This window comes from Python bivittatus, unplaced genomic scaffold (genome assembly GCF_059951505.1).
Source record: "Python bivittatus isolate LINGU-HERP-01145 unplaced genomic scaffold, Pbiv_v1 ctg000080_np1212, whole genome shotgun sequence".
NCBI classification, from domain to species: domain Eukaryota; kingdom Metazoa; phylum Chordata; class Lepidosauria; order Squamata; family Pythonidae; genus Python; species Python bivittatus.
This window is the reverse complement of record NW_028277035.1, coordinates 23,487,444-23,507,414: the sequence shown is the minus strand read 5'-3', so window position 1 is coordinate 23,507,414 and position 19,971 is coordinate 23,487,444. Positions and strand designations below refer to the sequence as shown.

Genomic DNA, 19,971 nt, shown 5'->3' with positions numbered 1-19,971 from the left:
AGCAAGGACCTGTAATAAATCAGCTCGTTCCAGAGCACGTGGGAAGAGAGAATAAGTGACTCTTACCTCCAGAAATCATAAAGTGAATGTATTCTACCCCATTTCTCTACCTATTCTTGATGCTTTTCACATTCATGAGAAAAAGGAAATAAGAGAAGAAGGAAAGAACTAAAGATTGAGACAGTCAAAAAGTCATGAAGGAAAGAGTCAACAGGAAGGAGAAAACAGTTCCAGCAACATAAGAGATGTGCTGAAAGAGTCTCTTATGCTCAGAATCTTCAGCTTTCAATGTGCTATGGAAAGAGGTAGAATCCTTGTATCCTGAAAAGAAAAGAGCCACCTGACCCATTCTTCATAGGGTTCAGGTCATAAGGAAATCAACTTTCATATTATGATTTTGTGCAATCCAGTCCCAGTCTTTACATCAGAGATGGTTTAATGCTCACTTATTTGTAGTGATACTTAATAAATAACCAAGAATACTTACGAGGCCTCAGCAATCCTATAATCCAACAGTTCTCAAACATTTTGTTCTCAGGGCCCCTTTACGTTCTTAAAAATGATTGAGGATCCCAAAGAGCTTTGGTTTATGCGTGTTATATCTATCTTTTGTTTGTCTGTATCTTCAAGTCAGTCTTGACTCTTGGCGACTGCCTGGACTAGTTCCTGCAGTTTTTTTGGCAAGGTTTTTCAGAGGTGGTTTGTCACTGCCTGCTTCCTAGGACTGAGAGTGTGTGACTGGCCCAAGGCCACACAGCTTGTTTTGTGCTTAAGGCGCAACTAGAACTCACAGTCTCCTAGTTTCTAGCCTGATGCCTTAACTACGACACCACACTGACTCGATATTTATTGTATTAGAAATTAAAACTGAGAAATTTTAAACTACTTATTTGACTTCATGGACCCCCTGAAAGGGTCTCAGGGCCCCCAGGGGTCCTGAGACCACACTTTGAAAACCGCTGCTACAATCAATGCTTCCAAGCGATTGCAAGATTCTGCCAACGTGTTCCCTTCAGTTTCCAATACAGACCTTAGAATGACATTTCTAGATTTCTTCACAGAGATAATAAAAACTGTGGACTAAAATAGTCAATCCAGGAAATCCTCTATACTGGTGAACAAGCTGTATCCCACCCAAGGAGGTCATAGAATGAGATATTAGCAGGCTTGATCTGTAAATCAGTTGTCCCAGAAGACTGAGTTTACACATCCCATGGAATGTAGAACAGACAGAATGCTGCAGCAAGCCCGGGAAGCAGCACCACTAGGAATAAGTAGCTGCTGCTGCTGTCTTTTCTATACTTGCCCAAGCTTCAGTGATATAGGCACCATGACCTTCTTCCCTGAATCTCAGCAGAAGCCAAACATGAAGTGACAATAGTATTAACTGAAAACAAGGATATAAAGAAATCCTTGCCCTCTGAAAGAAGAGGAAAAAAGACTGACTGTATTTTTCAGTGCAGAAATTACAGTCTGACCTTTTTGGAGGCAGGAAGTATACAGGAAAATAACCACTGGAATTCCCAACACATAAGCAGAGGAGGAAAGAACCATGAAAATGTCTCTTGAATTGACATCACCACCTCCTAAGTGGGTATGTGACTGCAAACATTTTGGTGCACCTAGAAGCATACAAGCAATATGAGATGGGAGTGGGAATATGGTGGGGATATGTTCTGGAATTCACAAGAAGACAGGTTCCTGCCATCGTCCATCTTCAGAAACAAAAAGAAGCAGTTCAGAATGACACCTATAGGATATTGACACAACAGAGCATTTTCCTCTGTAAGATACTTTCTCCACCGTGTTCTCCATTCTATTTATGGCTTCAAAGAAAAATTGGATGAAAAACCATTCTGGATCTTAGACCAGTAAACAAGTGCATGGTGCACCTTTCTTACACATTAACTTTCTTATTTTTGTGCACAAACCACAGCCAAATTGTTATATGTCCAGATATACACCAATATTTTTTAAGATAAAAAGTAAGAAAAAGCCCAAATTCTATAAATTAATATGTGCATATAGAAAGTATAAAGGGAAGTTATAGGGATAGCAAAGACCAAAGTTGAAATATAACATAATGAGAACTGTTCTGGACATGCTATAAATTCTAGCTGGACAAAGCAGGAGAACTTGCACAAAATGAACTGTTGCTTACAGGTACTTTATCCTTCTGCATCTTCCTCTACAATTCAATAACAGTCACATTATATATATATTTTATTACAAGATATGTGCACCAAATATTACATTTTGAAAACATATATCCAAGGATTATCTGAACTATTCAACCTTATCATTACTGAACTGAATGGCTTGCTTTAAACATTCAAATACATTCTGCCATCAGTCATGTAAACTTCTTCAAGTTTTTAAATCAATATAGCAAAAACAAGGTAACTCACTATTACATAACTTGCAGCAGTAAGATTTTTTTGATATTAAAAAATGGCATTATTTTGGCAATATTTGGCAACTGTGTAAACTTATCCACATCCTTGCTATATTATTCGTTATTTGTGGCATCAATTGGACTAATTATTTCATTCCTCCTTAATTGGAGAATATATAGAAAGATTCAGCATCACTTCTACAGTATTAATTAGGTCAAAAGGTACATGATGATTATATCACCAGTTAGATCATTATAATAATAGCAGCCACCAGTTAGGCTACAAATCTGGGTTAACTATGAAACAGATGGTTTGATTTATGATGTATCAGCAAGATGAGGTAGAGAAGGCCGTTAAAAATTACAATGAATGTTGTCTGAGGTATATCAACCTACCACCAATCCTGCCCAGGAAATACCAAAGGCATTTAACACTTGCAGCTTAATTTTCCAAACCACTTGAGTCACTCACTTAGTGGAATAGGGTACCTGTTTGTGACTGTCAACCTCAGAGAAATCCAAATATGGAACACTGACCTCATTTCCTTTATTTGTTCTTGGAGTCAGAGCTCTCTCCCTTGTCTTAATGTGCTGTTTTACACATATATAAAAATCAGAGTTCTGGAGGATAAAGATTTGTCCTTTTGGAAATTTTAATCAGTTTTCATTTTATTATTTCTCCAGCAAAAGGAGAAGGAAGAAGAACAGAGTTGTGACATTTCATCTTGCAAGGAGAGGGAATAAAAAAGAAGGGGGGGGGAGAGACAGTTGAAAGGATAAAATTATTTCATTTTATCTCAAAATACACTAAAGAAAGAAATTACAGAAATTTCCAGCAAGCTAGTGCTTCAGCTCTCCTAACTAGCATCAGTTATTTTTCTGTTTTGATTTTAACTTACAATTCCTCATCTATTTAAACACATCCACAATTTCACATGAATCTGATGAAAATGATAGTTAGATATCATCAATATGTGATTATCTCAAATCATAACATGGAAATAACAAGAAGCTAAAATATAATTTTATGGTACATCACATTACTGTGAGCACCACCCACTGAGAACCACCATATATTGTGTGTGTATGGGGGGGTGTGCACGCGCGCACATGCGCATGCGCATGCGCACGTGATAGTAAATTTTAGGAACACAAAACTGAATTAACATTGTCCACAATACTGCTGTAAATCAGGCAACTAAAACTCACCCAGTTTCTGGTTGGAGCCCAGAAAACAAAATTCTATCCGTTAAGATTTCATAAGAAATCATAAGATTTCCCAGAAGTCTTAGTGCTGTTTTAAACTAAAAATCATACTAAGACTTTTGGAACTCCCTGTATATAGACTTTAACAATCAGAGATTTATATATACCTGTGACTGAAAACTCCACATATCACAAGAATGTAGTTATTCCTATATTGCCACATTTTACCCATGAACAGCACTACTTTGTGTACTTTTATTTAATTGCACAAGAAAAGCATCAATGTAATTTCAACATGTAGCTAGTGCCACGAAGAATGACATAAGGTTATGCCTTGCACAGATGATGATGCTATCTGTTCAATTGTGTCCAATTCTTGGCGATCCTATGGATCAGTTCTCTCCACATTTTCCAATCTTGTACAGCTTCTTTCAGTTGTTTCATGCTCTGGTTGGTGTCAGCTTTGATGGTGTCTAGCCACTGTTTTTTGGTGGCCTTGTTTCCTTTTACCGCTGACCATTCCAAGCATAACTGCCTTGAGTTTGATCGCATGACATGGCCAAAATAAGTAAGGTGGAATTTTATTATTTTGCCTTCCAGTGATATGTCTAGTTTTATACGCTCCAGAACTTGCTTGTTTCCCACCTTTGCTGACCAAGGAATGCGCAGAAGCCTTTTCCTTGCACAGAAGGGCATACTAATCAGAATTAAGAGAATGCATTATATTTCAAATACGGTGATGGAAAAAAATATTTGCTTGGGGAAATTTGCAGTTGCAAAAACAATTGAGAAATCTAAAGCCTGAAGGGACAAACTACTAGGTAAAATCACGAAAACAATATACGTGTAATGCTTTCCATATTACAAGTTATTTATTAGCAGCACTTCTGCAAAAGCTGCTTTAATTATTTGCTGCTTTTTCTTTTCTTTGTACAGATAAGAAGCATAGAAAGAGAGGGAAAAAAACATATTAATCAAATATCTCTTGCTCTGAAGGTGAATATATTACACTTATACTATGTCCCTTAATCTTTCCATTAGTCTCTCAGTCTGAATATCAATAAAATAATGTGGTTTTCTGGAGGAATATGATCCAGTGACATCACTAACTGTCCTAGAATTCCTAGAAGCTTTCATAAATATCACATGCTCCACATTAATTTAGAGTTATCTTTAAAAGATATGCTGAACAATGGTACAGGTGGAAGCCTTAGCAGCATGCCCTGCCTCCTCCAACATCCAAGATCTCACTGCTGAAAATTGACGCAATCTGTTTCCCCTTTTTTAAAGAAAATAAACCTCCAAAAGACAGGTTAAGTGCTCTAGTGACACCACTACATCACTACCACTCCTCTTTTAGCTCTCAGAGGCCAATTTTAAAAAATAATAATAGCAATAAAGTACAACTCCTGGCTAAACAGTGTTGCCTGCCTGTGACTAGGGAGAGAATCTGAGACATTGTCAAACTGGATGGACACCCTGTGCCCTTTGGCAACCTCCTATCTTGCCTGCTGCGGTGAGGGATGCCTTATTATGTTCCCCAGCCATCAATTCACTGTTCATCAGCGGAATACCCAAAAGCACTATATACCAGGGATGAATAATTTACACTACTCAAAAGTACATGCTGGAAGGTAGCTCACTGATCAGCTGATTGACAAACTGCCAGAGAATGTGAAGAAAGGCACATTAGTTTTGGGAAAGCTCTACTACAAAATTCCTGACATCCAACTTTTCAGACAGATGCAATGATTATAAATCAGGGATCTGCTGATAATTTCAATGACTTATAAAGTGTCTGTATTCCGAGGCTTCTGATGCTGCCATTTACTTAGGAAAACCCGCACCAGTAATGTGATGCTTCCACAGGTGTTTTTGTTAAGAAAGAAATTGCTGATTAAGAGATAAAGAAATGTTATGTTTACATCAGGCCTCAGACAATACATTTACAGGAAGTTTTACATCAGGAAATGCTTCCTCTATCCTTACCAAACTTAGGCCCAGACTACGTATGATAATAATTACATAGCTCCACCCTTAAATATAAAGCAGTGTTGTTTTATATTTCATTTGTAAAAAAAATAAATGATTGTGGAGTGGCTGATGCCAACTAAGACCATAGCCTGGAGATAGGGAGCTTTGTTTCTCCACACACACACACACACACACACACACACTCCTATAATTTGTATTTTTCAAAAAAATCGAATTGAAGCTAAATATTCTTTTTTTTTTTCCTATCCAATACAAACAGCCAGCATCAGGGATCCAACAGGACTTACACTGAGAGTAGGGCTAAAACATAACAAAATAAGAATATCATTTTAAAATGCCACATAATGTAATAAATTGTACTAAATATACTTTTAGGATGTCAAAATATATATTCCTCCCACCCATCTAGAGCTCTCTGGAAAGAGGAGCACTGAAAAGCCTGAAGATAAGGTCATCCAGATACAAGAATGACTTAAAAAAAAAAAAGCCTGAAAAAAACTTATAAGAACTATAATCCCTAAAATGTCTACCAAAACAAATGTAAATAAATCTGAAAGAGTACATCTTTGAAAGTCAGAAAACACAGGCAAAGTTGCCTCTATTTACTTCAGCCATCATCAAATCCCAACACAAGCAGGACCTCTCAGTGACTTGATACCACAGTCTATTCATTCAAGTGCTCTATTCAAGAGAAAGTCACTCATGCTTAATACCAAAAGAATTATGTGTCATGGGCAACACCGTGAGTTAATCATGCTCTAGACCGGATGCCAATGAGTAATTCATAACCCAGGCTTGATTTGTTCATGTTAAGTGTCACTAATTAAAGCTCATTTCTGCTTTGTAGAAAGAGAACTTCAAGGAGGAAGTTCATTTGCTACTGACTGGAATATTTACCTATATGATTTTATTTTGTCAAAGAGCTTTTAATAATTTATTTCAATATGAACATCACAGGAAACAGCCTTTATTTGTTTGTTTGTTTGTTTATTTAGGATGTGCAGCTCAATTCAAAGCCTGTAGGCAGCAAACAGCAACAAAACAATTCAAACTATTGTCACGTTTCCAAAGCAACTTAACAGTTTATAGCAACAATTTGGAGAGCAATTGTAAAACCACAGTGTGATCAATACCCTCAAGTAGAACAAAATTAAAACTTCTAATAGCCGGATGTTTTAAGCCTAGCACAGCTAAAAGGTGTACCAGGTTGGTGAAGATTGTCTCTCATACTATACCGCTAATATTATGTCAGGGATTTAATATTATCTTCTGTAAACAATAATGAAGCATGTCATTTATTGGATAATCAGGAAGCATACAGGTAGTCCTCGCTTTACAACTATTCGTTTAACAATGGTTTGAAGTTACGACAGCCTCGGAAAAAGTGCTTTGTGACCTGTACTCGCACTTACAGCTGTTATAAACTGTTGCACCACCCCCACAGTCATGTGATCGCAATGGGGCACTTGGCAACCAGCTCACATTAATGACCAGTTGCAGCATCCTGTGGTCACATGATCACAATTTGCGACCTTTTTAACCAGTTTCCAGCAAAAAACATCCATTGGGGAAGCGGGATTTGCTTAACAACCATGTGACTCATTTAACAACCATGTGATTTGTTTAACAATCATGGTGATTCACTTTACGGCTGTCATAAAATGTTCATAAAATTGGGTCCGGTCACATGATGACTCACTTAACAACCACCCTGCTTGATAACCAATTTTTCAGTCCCTATTTACAAATATTAGGACTTTACAAATAAAGTAGGGAGAAAACTTGAATATGAACACAATCACAGCCACTAGATTGCTGTAATTAGTCAGAATGAAAAATATACATGTTTTAAATTTTGCTAACCAGAAAATTCATTTTTGTCACAATCTATGCATATTCTAAACAGGAACTTTCTATTTTTTCCTGATCTTGTATTCTTCTCTGATGTGAAATTTCCAAAATCAGATAGTCTCAAATTGTAGCTTGACATTCTGCTACTAATATCTTTTCTTGATTATCCAAACTTAGCAATACCAAATCAATAATACAATATAATAGATTTATCTATAATAGATGCCAACAGGATTATTTATATCTTTGAAATGCTGAAGTACAACATCCTCTCAATTTGATTTATTTTCTCTAAAGAGAAAAATGTTATTTTATATTTAACCTATGAAACCAGAAGGGGTAATTTTGTCCCTTGAGTGTCTCTCAGTTTTAAAAATAATGGAGCCAATTTCCTACGCTGCTATATTTGTGTCATGTATTCTTGTCTCATCATTTCCTTCTTCTTCCGCATATTACTTATACCTAATACCTTCTGACTATAGCCACTGTAGGAGGAGAGCCAAGTTAGTCTATGGTGGCAAAAAAAATCAGGAGTCTGATAGCACCTTTTCCAATTGCAGAGAGTGGTAGACTGATGGAGATTTATACTGAGGGGAGGTGTGGGGAGAAAGGGAGGGGAAGGTAGAATCCTAAAATGCATGCCAATAAGGAAGCACCAATCCACTGAATAGATACTTCAAGAATTCTGAGTTCGATTAATTGGGTGACATACTGCAGTCATTACAGTCAAGATCAAGTAACCGAGGAAACTGTTCTGACAATACTTATGGGCAGGAACACCTCGGATGTTAATGCTGAATTATTGCTCAGAATATTGGGACCTTTTCTTTGGCTATCATAAATGGCTTTTTTATACCTTATTATAATAATAGTTTATAAAATGCCACCAACAAAAAAAATTCAGAGGTTATGGTGACATACACACTTCTTCATTTTCCCATCCCACCTATTTTTGCACTAGTATGTGGCCTTTTTCAGGGAATTTATACCAGCAACTACATAAAAACATACATATGCAAAATGGAAGTGAACAGTCCTTCTCTCTCCCCTGCTGATGAAATTCTATGCTCATATGCTCCTTACCGTGACAAAACTGGTGCAGCCATTGGTAGGGAAGCTACCATTTCATATATGAATATGTATATGTATATATGAAATAGGAATTGTTTTAAGTATAAAATGTAATTAGTTTATAGGCAAATTATATGTGAAGTTTAAAAACATTATAAAAATATACACTATCATTAAATAAAATGTACTTTTCACAGATATATAACATAATGGTCAAAATATCAGGTAAGCATGTGGGGAATTCATAAATGTTTATCTTACTTTCATCACCATCAATTAAAAGAGGTCCTTTCTTTTGTTATATGTAACTCAGAGCTGGGCACTGTCATTCATGACCTTGTAGCTTTAGCTCTTTATAGGTGGTTTGAGTCATTTGGTAGAGATCTCATTTTGCTGTGTGGAACCACAGCATCCATCTAAAGAGGCTGATTTGACTCCTGATTTTCCAAAGCCAACATACACCCACAATTTACTACCCAGTGATCATCAATATAGAAAGAAAAATGCTCTCACTAGGTTACTACAGCATTGGAATTAAATCCTATCATTTCACTTCACGTAAAGTCATCCTCAGCTTGAACATTAACATATCCATGTTGTTTTATGGCAACAGTATGGCAGCGATTTGCTGTACCTTCTTCTGGAATATTTTTCAATTTTCCATTGAAAAGGAAAGCCCAAATGTTTCTTGGTGATCTTCCATCCAAGTCCCTTATCAAGTCCAACCCTATTTACCTTTTTGGAGATCAGTCAAGGTAGACTGTCTACTGCCACCAGTAGCCTTAGAATCTGCTCTGGGAGGAAGACCAGTAGTGGTGTTGTTTTTGAAAGGAGAAGGGGAATGTTTGGGCCACCCTAAACAGCCCATTTTTCATGAGACTTGTCCGCTATGAATCTTCAAATACTGAAAACTCCAAGTTCTCTTATGATTTTTCCTTCCAGTCCCTTTGCCTTCTCTCTTGTAAGTCTGAGTACAGGTCTCTCTTGTTTTTATCACCCAGTAAGCAACCTTATCACTTTTCAGACTGAAGAATACAAATGTTTTAAACAAAGAAACAAACAGAAGAGCACAAGCAACACAAAGGAAAAGATTAGCTGTTCTCTCTACTTACAGACTTGCAATGTGTCAATATAAAAAATATAGTGTAGATCTAGATCTGCTTGTTCCTGTCAGACTCCACCAGCACAACTTGACAACTACCTTCAGGAACTAGCTCACAACAGAGTCTTCGAGAACTGAGCATAGTTAGATCAAAGCTTTATTGTAAATGTCTTATCTATGAAGATCAATTACTGCAGAATATGAGAATCTAACTGTGCATGTGCACACACACATGTGCCTGGGTACAAGAAAGAATGAGTGTGCCTGTAGGGTTTAAACCTTATTTATTTATCAAATTTATATAGCCACCCATCTCACAAATGTGACTCTGGGCAGCGTACAATAAAAACAAAACAATTAAAAATAGAACTTTAAAAACCATTGAACAATTAACACATAAATATAACTAAAAACCATGGAGAGTGCCTTCAGGGTCTTACATGCAACATAGCTATTTCACAGACTCCCTATTTCCATGAGGTTCCCAAGCCTGCTGACACAATCAAATTTTAAGGGATTTCCAGAAAATCAGTAGGGTTGGAGCCAATTCATAGGGCGGGTGCCATGGCAGAAAAGGCTCAACACCTGACTCCTGTCAGATAAAAATTCTTAGCAGATAGGATCACTGCATTCTGCACCAGCTGGAGCTTCTGGATACTCTTCAAGGGCAGCCCCATGTAGAGCACATTACAATAGTTTGTAACGTATTTTGGGAAGTGATCAGGGCATGAGTAACTGAGAGTAGAGCCTCCTGATCCAGGAACGGGTACAACTGCAGCACAACAATAAGTTGCACAAAGACTCTCCTAGCCACAACTGCCACCTGGTCTTTAAGCAGGAGTCGTGAGTCCAGAAGGACTCCCAGATTGTGCACAGGGTCTGTTTAGGCAGTGCAACCCCATCCAGCACCAAAGATGGTAAATTCCCAGATCCAGAAGGCCCCAAAACCCAAAGCCACTCAGTCTTTCCAGGGTTCAGTTGAAGCTTGTTGTTCCCATACAGAACCCACAGCCTCCAGGCACTGAGACAGGGTATCAACAGCTTTCTTTAGTTCACCAGGGAGATGTATAACTGGGTGATGATACCTCATCCCATGGAGATGGATCTCACTCAGCGGCTTCATATAGATGCTAAATAGCAGTAGGGACAGTACCGAACCCTGTGAACCCCACACTGTAGGGGCCCCAATCAACAGCAACTGGAATCGACCCCTTAGGAAGGAAGAGAACCAGCACAATACAGTGCCACCCACTCCCAACCTGCAGAGCCAATCCAGGAGGATACCATGGTCAATGGTATCAAAGGGTACTGAGAGATCAAGTAGAGTCAGGATGGATGCATTACTGCCATCTCACTGCTGCCAGAGGTCATCCAAAAGTGTGATCAATACTGTTCCAGTCCCATGCCCAGGCCTGAATCCTGATTGAAAGGAGTCCAGATAATCCGCTTCATCCAGGGTCCACTGAAGCTGCTGTGTGACCACCTTCTCCACAACCTTCCCTAAGAAAGGGAGATGGGATACTGAACAAAAATTATCCAGTATAGTGGGATCTAGCAATGGCTTCTTGAGGAGGCGGCAAACCAACACCTCTTTGCAGAACCCAACTGCACATCACCTGTCAGGCAGCCTTAGCTAGCCAGGAGGGACATGGATCTAATGAGCAGGTGGCTGAGCTCACAGTCATAAAGACCCTGTCCACTTCCTCAAGCCCAACAGGTTCAGACTGTTCCCAGGTAACAGGGCAAGACTGTGCCCGAGGTATCTCCACAAGACCCGCAACAAGGCTGGCATCTAATTCAAGTGATTTTGTCCAACATGATATTTTTATTCTGCTTTATTTATTTATGTGTGTGTCTGTGTGACTGTGTGTCAACTCAAGGTGGCAAACATATTTAATGCTCCCATCCCTTATTTTCCCCACAACAAAATTCTGTAAGGTGGGTTGGGCTGAGAGAAAGTAACTGGCCCAAAATTACCTAGGCAGCTTTCATGCCTAAGGGAGCCTAGAACTCATAGTCTCCTGGTTTCTAAGCCAGCACCTTAACTACTACACCAAATTTGCTCTGCAAATTCCTCTGTGTGGCCATGTAGGTAAAGAGGACTCACGTTACACTAAACAGGGCCTAACCATAGATACAATAAGGGTGGAGAAGTATTGATGCTTCACCGCCCTTACCACTACAAGGTAGGCCTTAATAGTGGCTCTAACCCATGTTCAGTTGAGTTCATCCTTCATTGACCACCAACAATGCTATAGGCATCTCTTCACCCATTTCATCTTCCTCAACTCTTCCATAAACTATGGAGAGTGATGGGATCCATGGGAGGGGAGAGGTCACATGGGCATGATTGGATCCAAAGCCTTGGCCACCCTGTCATTCCAAGCGACGACCAAGGCCTCAGTCAGGCTATGCAGCAGACCAACAGAAACAATCTCCACCTCCCTCTGGATCTATCTGTCACTGAAGGCAGACCGATCTAATACATCCTGCCTCTCTGCAGGCAGGGGGCAGCACCAGAGAATCTCATAATTATCAGGGTGTGATCTGACCATGACGGGGGCCACAGAGAGCTCCCCCAATTCCAAATCACATTGCCATTGCTCCAACATGAAAACCAGATCAGGTGTGTGACTGCTGTCCCATGTCGGGCCCTGGATGACCTGGGATAGGCCCATGGTTGTCATGGTGACCATGAACTCCTGAGTCACCTCAGACCCCACTCCCAGAGAAGGCAGATTGAAGTCCCCCAGCACTGTAGGCCTGGGAAACTCCACTGCCAACCCCAAGACAGAGTCAAGGAGCTCAGGCAGAAAAGTCGCTATGCAGCAGGGAGGCTGATGCAGTAGCAACAGTTCCAACTGATCCCTAGAGCCCTACTTAATGAACAGGGTCTCACATCTGGTAACTTGTGGAGCAGCACCCCTGAAAGCCATAAGAAACTCCCGGAAGACAATCACTACACCTCCACCCCTGCCTGAGTTCTCAGCTGATGCCACATCCGAAACCCAGCTGGCCACATTTCCAAGAGGTGGACTCCCCCTTCAGGATCCAGCCAGTTCTTGGTAATACACGCCAGATCAGTCCTCTCATCCACAATTGAATCACAAATGAGTGAGGCTTTATTACAGGCTGACTTGGTGTTTAGCAGCAGCAGCCAAAAGCCAGAGACTAAACCTTAGATGTTTTTCTCCTGCCCTCTCACAATAATGAATTTTTTTCTGCTTTTTCCCCCCAAACAGAATTCTGGAAGACACCTGCACTTGTGTTAAGAAAATGGACTTGCCTACTCTGAGACTCTTTGCTTTTCACTTGGTCATCCCGAGCTCTTGCACCCCCTATGCAAGTGGTTAAACTTTGGGATTTATCTAGCTGGTTCAGTCCAGTTTGTGCAAAGCAGTTATGTTGCTCTGTTGTACCTTCAAGAACAGCAAGAGGGGCTCCTTGACGGCTTTCTGCATTGCGATGAGAGTGCTTTTCAGAGGAATTCTAGTTTGTCTTAGAAATAACTAGGATAATACAAAACTGCTATGGCTAAAATGAGAGTCACCTAATCCTGTTTGCTGATTGAAAGAGGGCAGCCAATGGGAGGCTGGACAGTGAGTAGGTGGGGAGGGGAAAATGGTTTGGTTCCAAGACAAAGACAGACAAGACCCAGCATTTATATGCATCTCTGCTCTGTCAAGAGAGTTTCTATATGTGCACCTGGGTGTTGAAACCTGCAATTGGAGGGCCCAGGAGAGGGCTAACCTGGTGCTCAGATCTCAGGTAGAAGAACAGGGGTGTGCCTTAGAGCAGGTCTGCACCAAATATATCTATTGATACTAAAGAAACAACACCCAGGACCTTTTGCAACAGAACTGGTTGTCAGGATAGCTTTGGTCTGCAGAGATATTTGACTACAATGTCTATTATCAGCATGAATTCTGCCTTACACGGCCCCTTTATAATTCTACAAACATGGTAACATTGTCAGAACCAGTTCTTGCCTAATTTAAATCATATTCTGGTTAAAATGCTTTTTTCTTCTTTCATTCAAGTCTACATGATCAAATTCAGGCTTCCAGAGACATATATATTACATACAGGCAGTCCTTCTTCCCATGCAAAAGTTTACCATCAGAGAAGAAGGTTATATACTTTTTAAAAATGGCTTGTACTTACATTTCAGTGGCTATGAAACCAGTAAGCTCAGACAGGAAGAGAAACAGTATGAAGAAACAGCAGCAGACAGAGACTGGAAAAGACATGGGTAAATGAAAGTTAAGTTCCACTCCTTCCTCAAAAATCTGAAAGTTTTTCCCCCCAACCACCTTGATTCCATAATGGCAACTCAACTGCTTGGATGTTTCAGCACAGCTGCTAGAGACTGTCCTCAAAAATATTTCCTGATTTTTCTATCCTAGATCTCAATTTGCCTTCTGTATTTAAATATTGCTTTGTAGTATGGAAATACTTCCCCAAACCCCAAATGTAAAATCAAAGTTTTTTCCCACCTCCTATAGAATCCCTGAGGCTGATGGAAATCACTTGTCCTTCCAGTATAGTTAAGTATTAGAACAGGTATCACAAAGCTATGTGGAGTCTTAAAGTTGGCTGCATGGAGAATGCACTCTCAAGTGATTTAGAACTACGTTCTGGCACCCAAATAAATATGAATAAAAAGCCCTTTTTTAAACATTCTGCTATAAAAGTTGGTTTAAAATACTGCATTACATAAACAGAATGAAAATGGATGATCATCAAGATAATAAAACACAGATGTTTAATGCCATGAAATCAGCGTTAAGAAATATTAAGTATAAGATGTTTTTATTCAACTATGCCTCTTCCTTTATCCTGGATTTTCTTAAGATGAATCAAGATGATATTCCATTTTTCCTTACAACCACCCTCTAAAGTGTAAAGGTTGAAATAAATCACTCTGTCCTGAAAAACAAACAGAAAACATGATTCATAAGCGAGCAGAAAACTATAGCCAAGTTCAACTACTACTACTCTGTCCATTGCAATTGCTTTATCTATTTCTTCTTTCACCATCATTTCTTCTTTGTGTCTCAAAAAAAGAAAAGAAAAGCAGAACGTGCTCCATTTAGAGTACTCTTATTCTAAACAACCTTGTTTTCTGTTTGAAAAGACTAAGCCAAAAGTGTTTCTTATTTCTTATTTATTTTATTAAACAAATTTATATGACCATCTATTTTAACCAGTATAACTCTGGGTGGCATGCTTGCATGAGCTCTTCACTGAAACTGTTTGCCCACTAAGCTAGGTGCCTGTGAATTACAGCTGGTGCTAGATATATCTTCCACTATAAGTTTCCAATTGAACACAATTGATTTACAACACTAACAGAAACATTGTGCCTAGCCTGTGTATATTCCTCTGCTATGTTCCATCCATACTAGTAGCAGTTGAGCATTTTTTTCTTTCCCATATGTTTTAATAAATGTGTATTATTTTTATTGCATATTGTTTTAAATTGTTTGAATGAATTACTATATATTTTTTGCTGTTTTTATTATAAAGGTTTGAAATTTTTCATCATAGGAAACAGTCTATAAATATAGATAAATAAAATTCAAATGACGAAGCCTATCATAACTCCAAACAGATCACCAAATCTTTTGCAGCAGCTGCCATTTTTAAACTTATATTTAAAAAATAATAATTTTCAAACTGCTTCTTAAATTATTGCTATAGCATCACGTAACAGGACTATGCAAGTCTTTTGAAAGGATTTCAGGATATGTGGTAGCATATGCAAAGTACCTCTTTTCAAACTGATAAAAAAGCCAGGTCTTTTTCGAAGTTTGTACAGCTGCTTTGGAAGCTGTTCTCAGTTGTCTTCACACATGAAGTGGCACAGGAAACAAGTGGGAACAACTTCTGAAGTAGCCATACAAGCTTAGAAAAAGATGAGGCTACTTTAACAATTCAAAAGGAGATGATCTGTATACACTTCTGTGTGTTCCAAAGGATGTCTTTCAAAGGATTATCACATGCAATAGGACTTTCTTACATCCTGCTGAGATCTTGATGGAAGATGAAGCAAGAAGCTTTTTAATAGAACTCCACAGGAGTGGAGCAGAACATTCTCTCCCATCTGCAGTGTGATTAAAGAAAGAGGAGGGGAGAGAGAAGAACCTCTTGCCACTGGTCCTTCCAAATACAGCTCAGCCTGTATCTGTGAGGCTAGCTTCATTCAATCCCTTCTCAAGCATTTGGAGCCTGGCAATGCAAGTGCCAGGCATAAAAGACAGGAAAGCAGAGGATGCAACATAGTAGAGATGTACAAGCCCCCCCCCAAAGGGGGGGGGAGAAATGATCTGCCGTGAGGAGAATGGTACTCTTCCAGGCAATTTTTGCTCCTTTCCCTTTGCCTCCTATTGCTCAGCTGCCCCATTAGAAAAAAAATCTTTGTTGCAAAAAGAATTTTATTTTAAAAATGTATACATGTTTTCATCAAAATTATCCCAAGATGGTTTCCAATAACATCATAAAAAGTAACACAATAATAAAATCAATAAACCAGATGAAGTCGAAATAATACAGGAACCACTCAGTATTTATAATAATTAAGACATCAAAACAGTTAATAAAAGGTCTAGAGAAGTAAAAAGGTTTGTTTTTGCTGGTTCCTAGAGGGTAACATGGAATATCCTACATGAGCTCCTTTGGTGAGTGAATTCCAGAAATGAGATATTATGGCTACTAAAGTGGTGGACAAAGTAAGAAGAGAGGCTCAGGAGATGGTCAGGGAGATAGGAACCCAGTTCTGAAAATATATAAACCATTTTTCTGCAGACATCAAGATGTCTAATGGAGCAAGACATGAGCACAATCACTTTTTCTAATCCGTGTTCTCCATCAACTGGAACTGACTCCTTGGATGTTGAAAAAAGCATGTAAGACTTTGACAGATGATACTGACTGATAAAAAGCCTATTAATACCAGCTTTGAACTGAGCTACAATGGAAACATTTTAATTCTAAGCCAATGTTGATCGAGTTTACACTATGTAGCATGGGGGACTTTCTTGCACATGCCTCAGCAACTAACCAAGCTTTAGTTTGCTATTTTCGCCACAAAATTAAGTATAAAAAATGAGACTGGATCCATTCTCTATACCACAGTTCTTCCCAAGCTAGTATTAAAGCAGATCCCTATAATTCTGATTTAATTATATTTTGTCTGCACTTGGATTTTATCTACATTCTGTTGAGAAGGAAACTGCAAATCTCTGGGTTTCTGACCAGCTTTGGTATACTATTAGACATCTCTCTATATCAGTGTTTCTCAGCCTTAGCAACTTTAAGATGTTTGAACTGGGGAATACTGGGAGTTGAAGTCCAGATATCCTAAAGTTGCCAAGATTGAGAAACACTGCTCTATATATACAACCCCATGCATTTCAAAAGCAGTCACAGAACAATGACTACTGTGAATGAAGGGAGCAGACTCAAATGCAAGCAGTGAGGGTGTGGCAAAATCAGTACGTGTTAGTCTAAGTGAAAGAGGCAAGGTTGGTATTTATTGATGAATTAAAGCAAACATTCTCCACATCCTGACTCCATGCTGAATCACCATGGAATAGGCAAAGAAGAAATGCTTCACGCCACAGTATTGGGAGAGGGGAACATCTAAGCACCATGTGATTCTATTCATTCATCAAACACAATGTCAGGACATTCCAATATCCATCTTCATCACAAGTTCTTGCTCCTGAAACGTTGTTCTATCACAGCAGTCCTTGTTTGGTCATTATGGAACATTTGTCCAAGAGGATTAAGTTTTCTGCAATCAAGAAAGGAGTACCATTTTTCTAAAACAGCTGTGCACCAAAACTGCCTTCTACGTATTTGCTCAATGGTTGTTAGATGTCAGAAGCAAGTTGCTGGGCTCACTTGCATAGCCACTTTTCCATACTTTTCTCTCATCCTGGAGCTGGGAGGGACTCCTATTATTCTAAATCTTGCTGTCCCAACAGCATGCCCTTACTGTACATCCAGAACACAACTATGTTGTGCTCCTGTCTGTAAGGCTATACCATGCAATGCTGTAAGGACTGTGATAGGTGATTTTATCTGGCTGAAATTCAAAAGTCTCTTTGGGAAAAGTTGGCACCAACGGCCATACAAAGTGGATGTTGGGGTGGTGCTTATAAAGCTTGAGTGGCCCCTCCCTCCCTTCCCTCCCTAAAGGACTGTTAACCTATTAACCTAAGAACCAGTAGATGGCAGTCAAGAGCTCATCTTTCTTGACTGCAACATAGAGGTCATCCAGATATCTGCTGCCTGGATGCAGTCACTGTATACATGTTTTTGAGAGTTTTGGGGTACCTGAGAGAGGTGTTAGGCTGTGGAGTGCTCTCAGGTACATCAATTTTTTCCCCCAGAAAGATTATCAACCTGTCAACCAACCACCCAATCAACTACTGGGTAATAGAAAATATTAATTTTTGACATCTCTCCATTGCCATCTATTGGCCATCTGGATTTATGCAGTTCAGATGCAGTCACTAGATAAGTGTTGTTGAAGAGCTGGAGTTTGAAAAAGGGAGATGTCTGTGTATGCCTATGTGCATACATCAAAATACAGTGAATAAGGCAGCTGCAGGGGTTCCAATCTTCTTTGTATATAGAGTAATTGTGAATTCAGAGGAAGGCCCTGTGTCCACTTTCCATGTGTAGAGGAAGGCCCCTGGATCACTTACTCTACAGCATGTCATGGATGGAACTGGAGTAGTGTGTTTGTAATGTCCATCTATTGGGTGCTTTGAGTTGCATGACCTCTTGGTTCAGGCAGTAACCACTTTTAGGTCAATTGGTCCACCTACCCATTAGGAAAAAAAAAACACATAAAGAAGCTGGCTCAGTGCAGCCAAATAGCACTGCAGAACCCATGGACAGAATTGGGCAGTACCACAGCAGACTTGCCAGATCAATTGGAGACACATTAGTATATTGTTACAGCCACAACCAAGAACCTTTAATAAACCTGAGATAAGAAACAGCAATGGATGGTACTTATTCTATGAATTTCAACCTAAGTGAAAAATACCATTTAAACCAAGAAAAACATGAAATATGAGTTACAATCTAACAGCTTAATAATTCTCACAAGCCAATTACCCATATATTCCAGGAAATATAAGGGTCAAAATATGAAATTTTTACCAAGACTGAATGCCTATTTCAGAAACTAAATGACTGATAAAGTCTGTCACTGTTCCACAAATTATTCCTTGGGCAAGAATTTGCAACTAACATTCCTTTACAGGAATTCAGTTGAATAGGATCAAAATGTGAGGCTTCTTTCAGGCAGAGAATGCCCATGCCCATAACATTATAGTTGATTTAAAGAAATCAGAACGTTATTAAACTTGAGGCAGAAGTGAAGGAAATATACAAGGATTCTGAGGAAGAAAAATTGTTTCATACTTGACAAACCACACAAAGAAGGAAAAAGCATATGGTGACATATCCTTTTCCATATACCTGAATGAAGGCACAGATTGCTTCAAGCTGGTTAGAAGGAACATTAGTTTGCACAAACTGGTTTATCAGGATCCTTCTAACTCTCGCCTACCACAGATTAGAAAGATTGGGTATCTGACTGGAATAACAGCTCTTGACCCAGCATTAAAAAATAGATGCAATATACACTGTGTTGTCTCCAATGAAAATATAGCTAAATCCCAAGTAATAATACAAGGATCTGCTTGATTCTACCTGGAGTCATTTTATCCTCTCCCCACTGACTGCTCTTGCTGTATCTATTCTCTCTCCTTTTAATATAATTTCATTATACCAACATGTACTGAAGTTTGTTCACCCATTTATTTTTCCCAGAACTATATTCCCCAATATCATCCTACTTTTTTTTCCTTTCGTCAGCATACTACCTCATATCCTGGAAAATTCTTAAATCCGCTTTTCCTTAAACAGAAGTCATGTGTTTTAATAAATGTATTTTTGTAAAAAACAAATTGGATACGAAGGGGTAATTTTAGCCCACCCAGAATGTAAGGGAATGGAGTAAACCGCTTGAAACAATGAAGCACAGTAACCTAAGGCAAGGAAGAGCCAAGTTTTGCTTCCCCTTCCTGGTGTAAGGAACAGGTTTCCTCTCCCCAACCTATAAACAAACACACCTATTTTGGGGTTGGAACAAGAAGATTAGTTAAATAACTACATAGCTGCCAAACGTGTAGCATGAGTATATGTTGGAACATCCAGAACTCTCAGTCAGCAATGCAGGCTAAGGATCCTGGGAGCTGCATCCAGGTTGGAAAAGAGCATTTCACCTAACTCCAAGATGGATCTCCGGGAAACTATTAAACAGCAA

At 39.1% G+C, this 19,971-nt stretch overlaps 1 protein-coding gene across 1 annotated transcript in view; it reads right to left on the bottom strand.

Annotated features, from left to right (window-relative positions):
- The window catches only part of ERGIC1 (endoplasmic reticulum-golgi intermediate compartment 1), a 98,887-nt gene that overhangs the window by 36,004 nt on the left and 42,912 nt on the right, over positions 1 to 19,971 (bottom strand). The window contains exon 3 of the mRNA XM_007425877.4: positions 13,785 to 13,857. Coding sequence (XP_007425939.1) covers positions 13,785 to 13,857 — 73 coding nt within the window. The remainder of the gene's footprint in view (positions 1 to 13,784; positions 13,858 to 19,971) is intronic.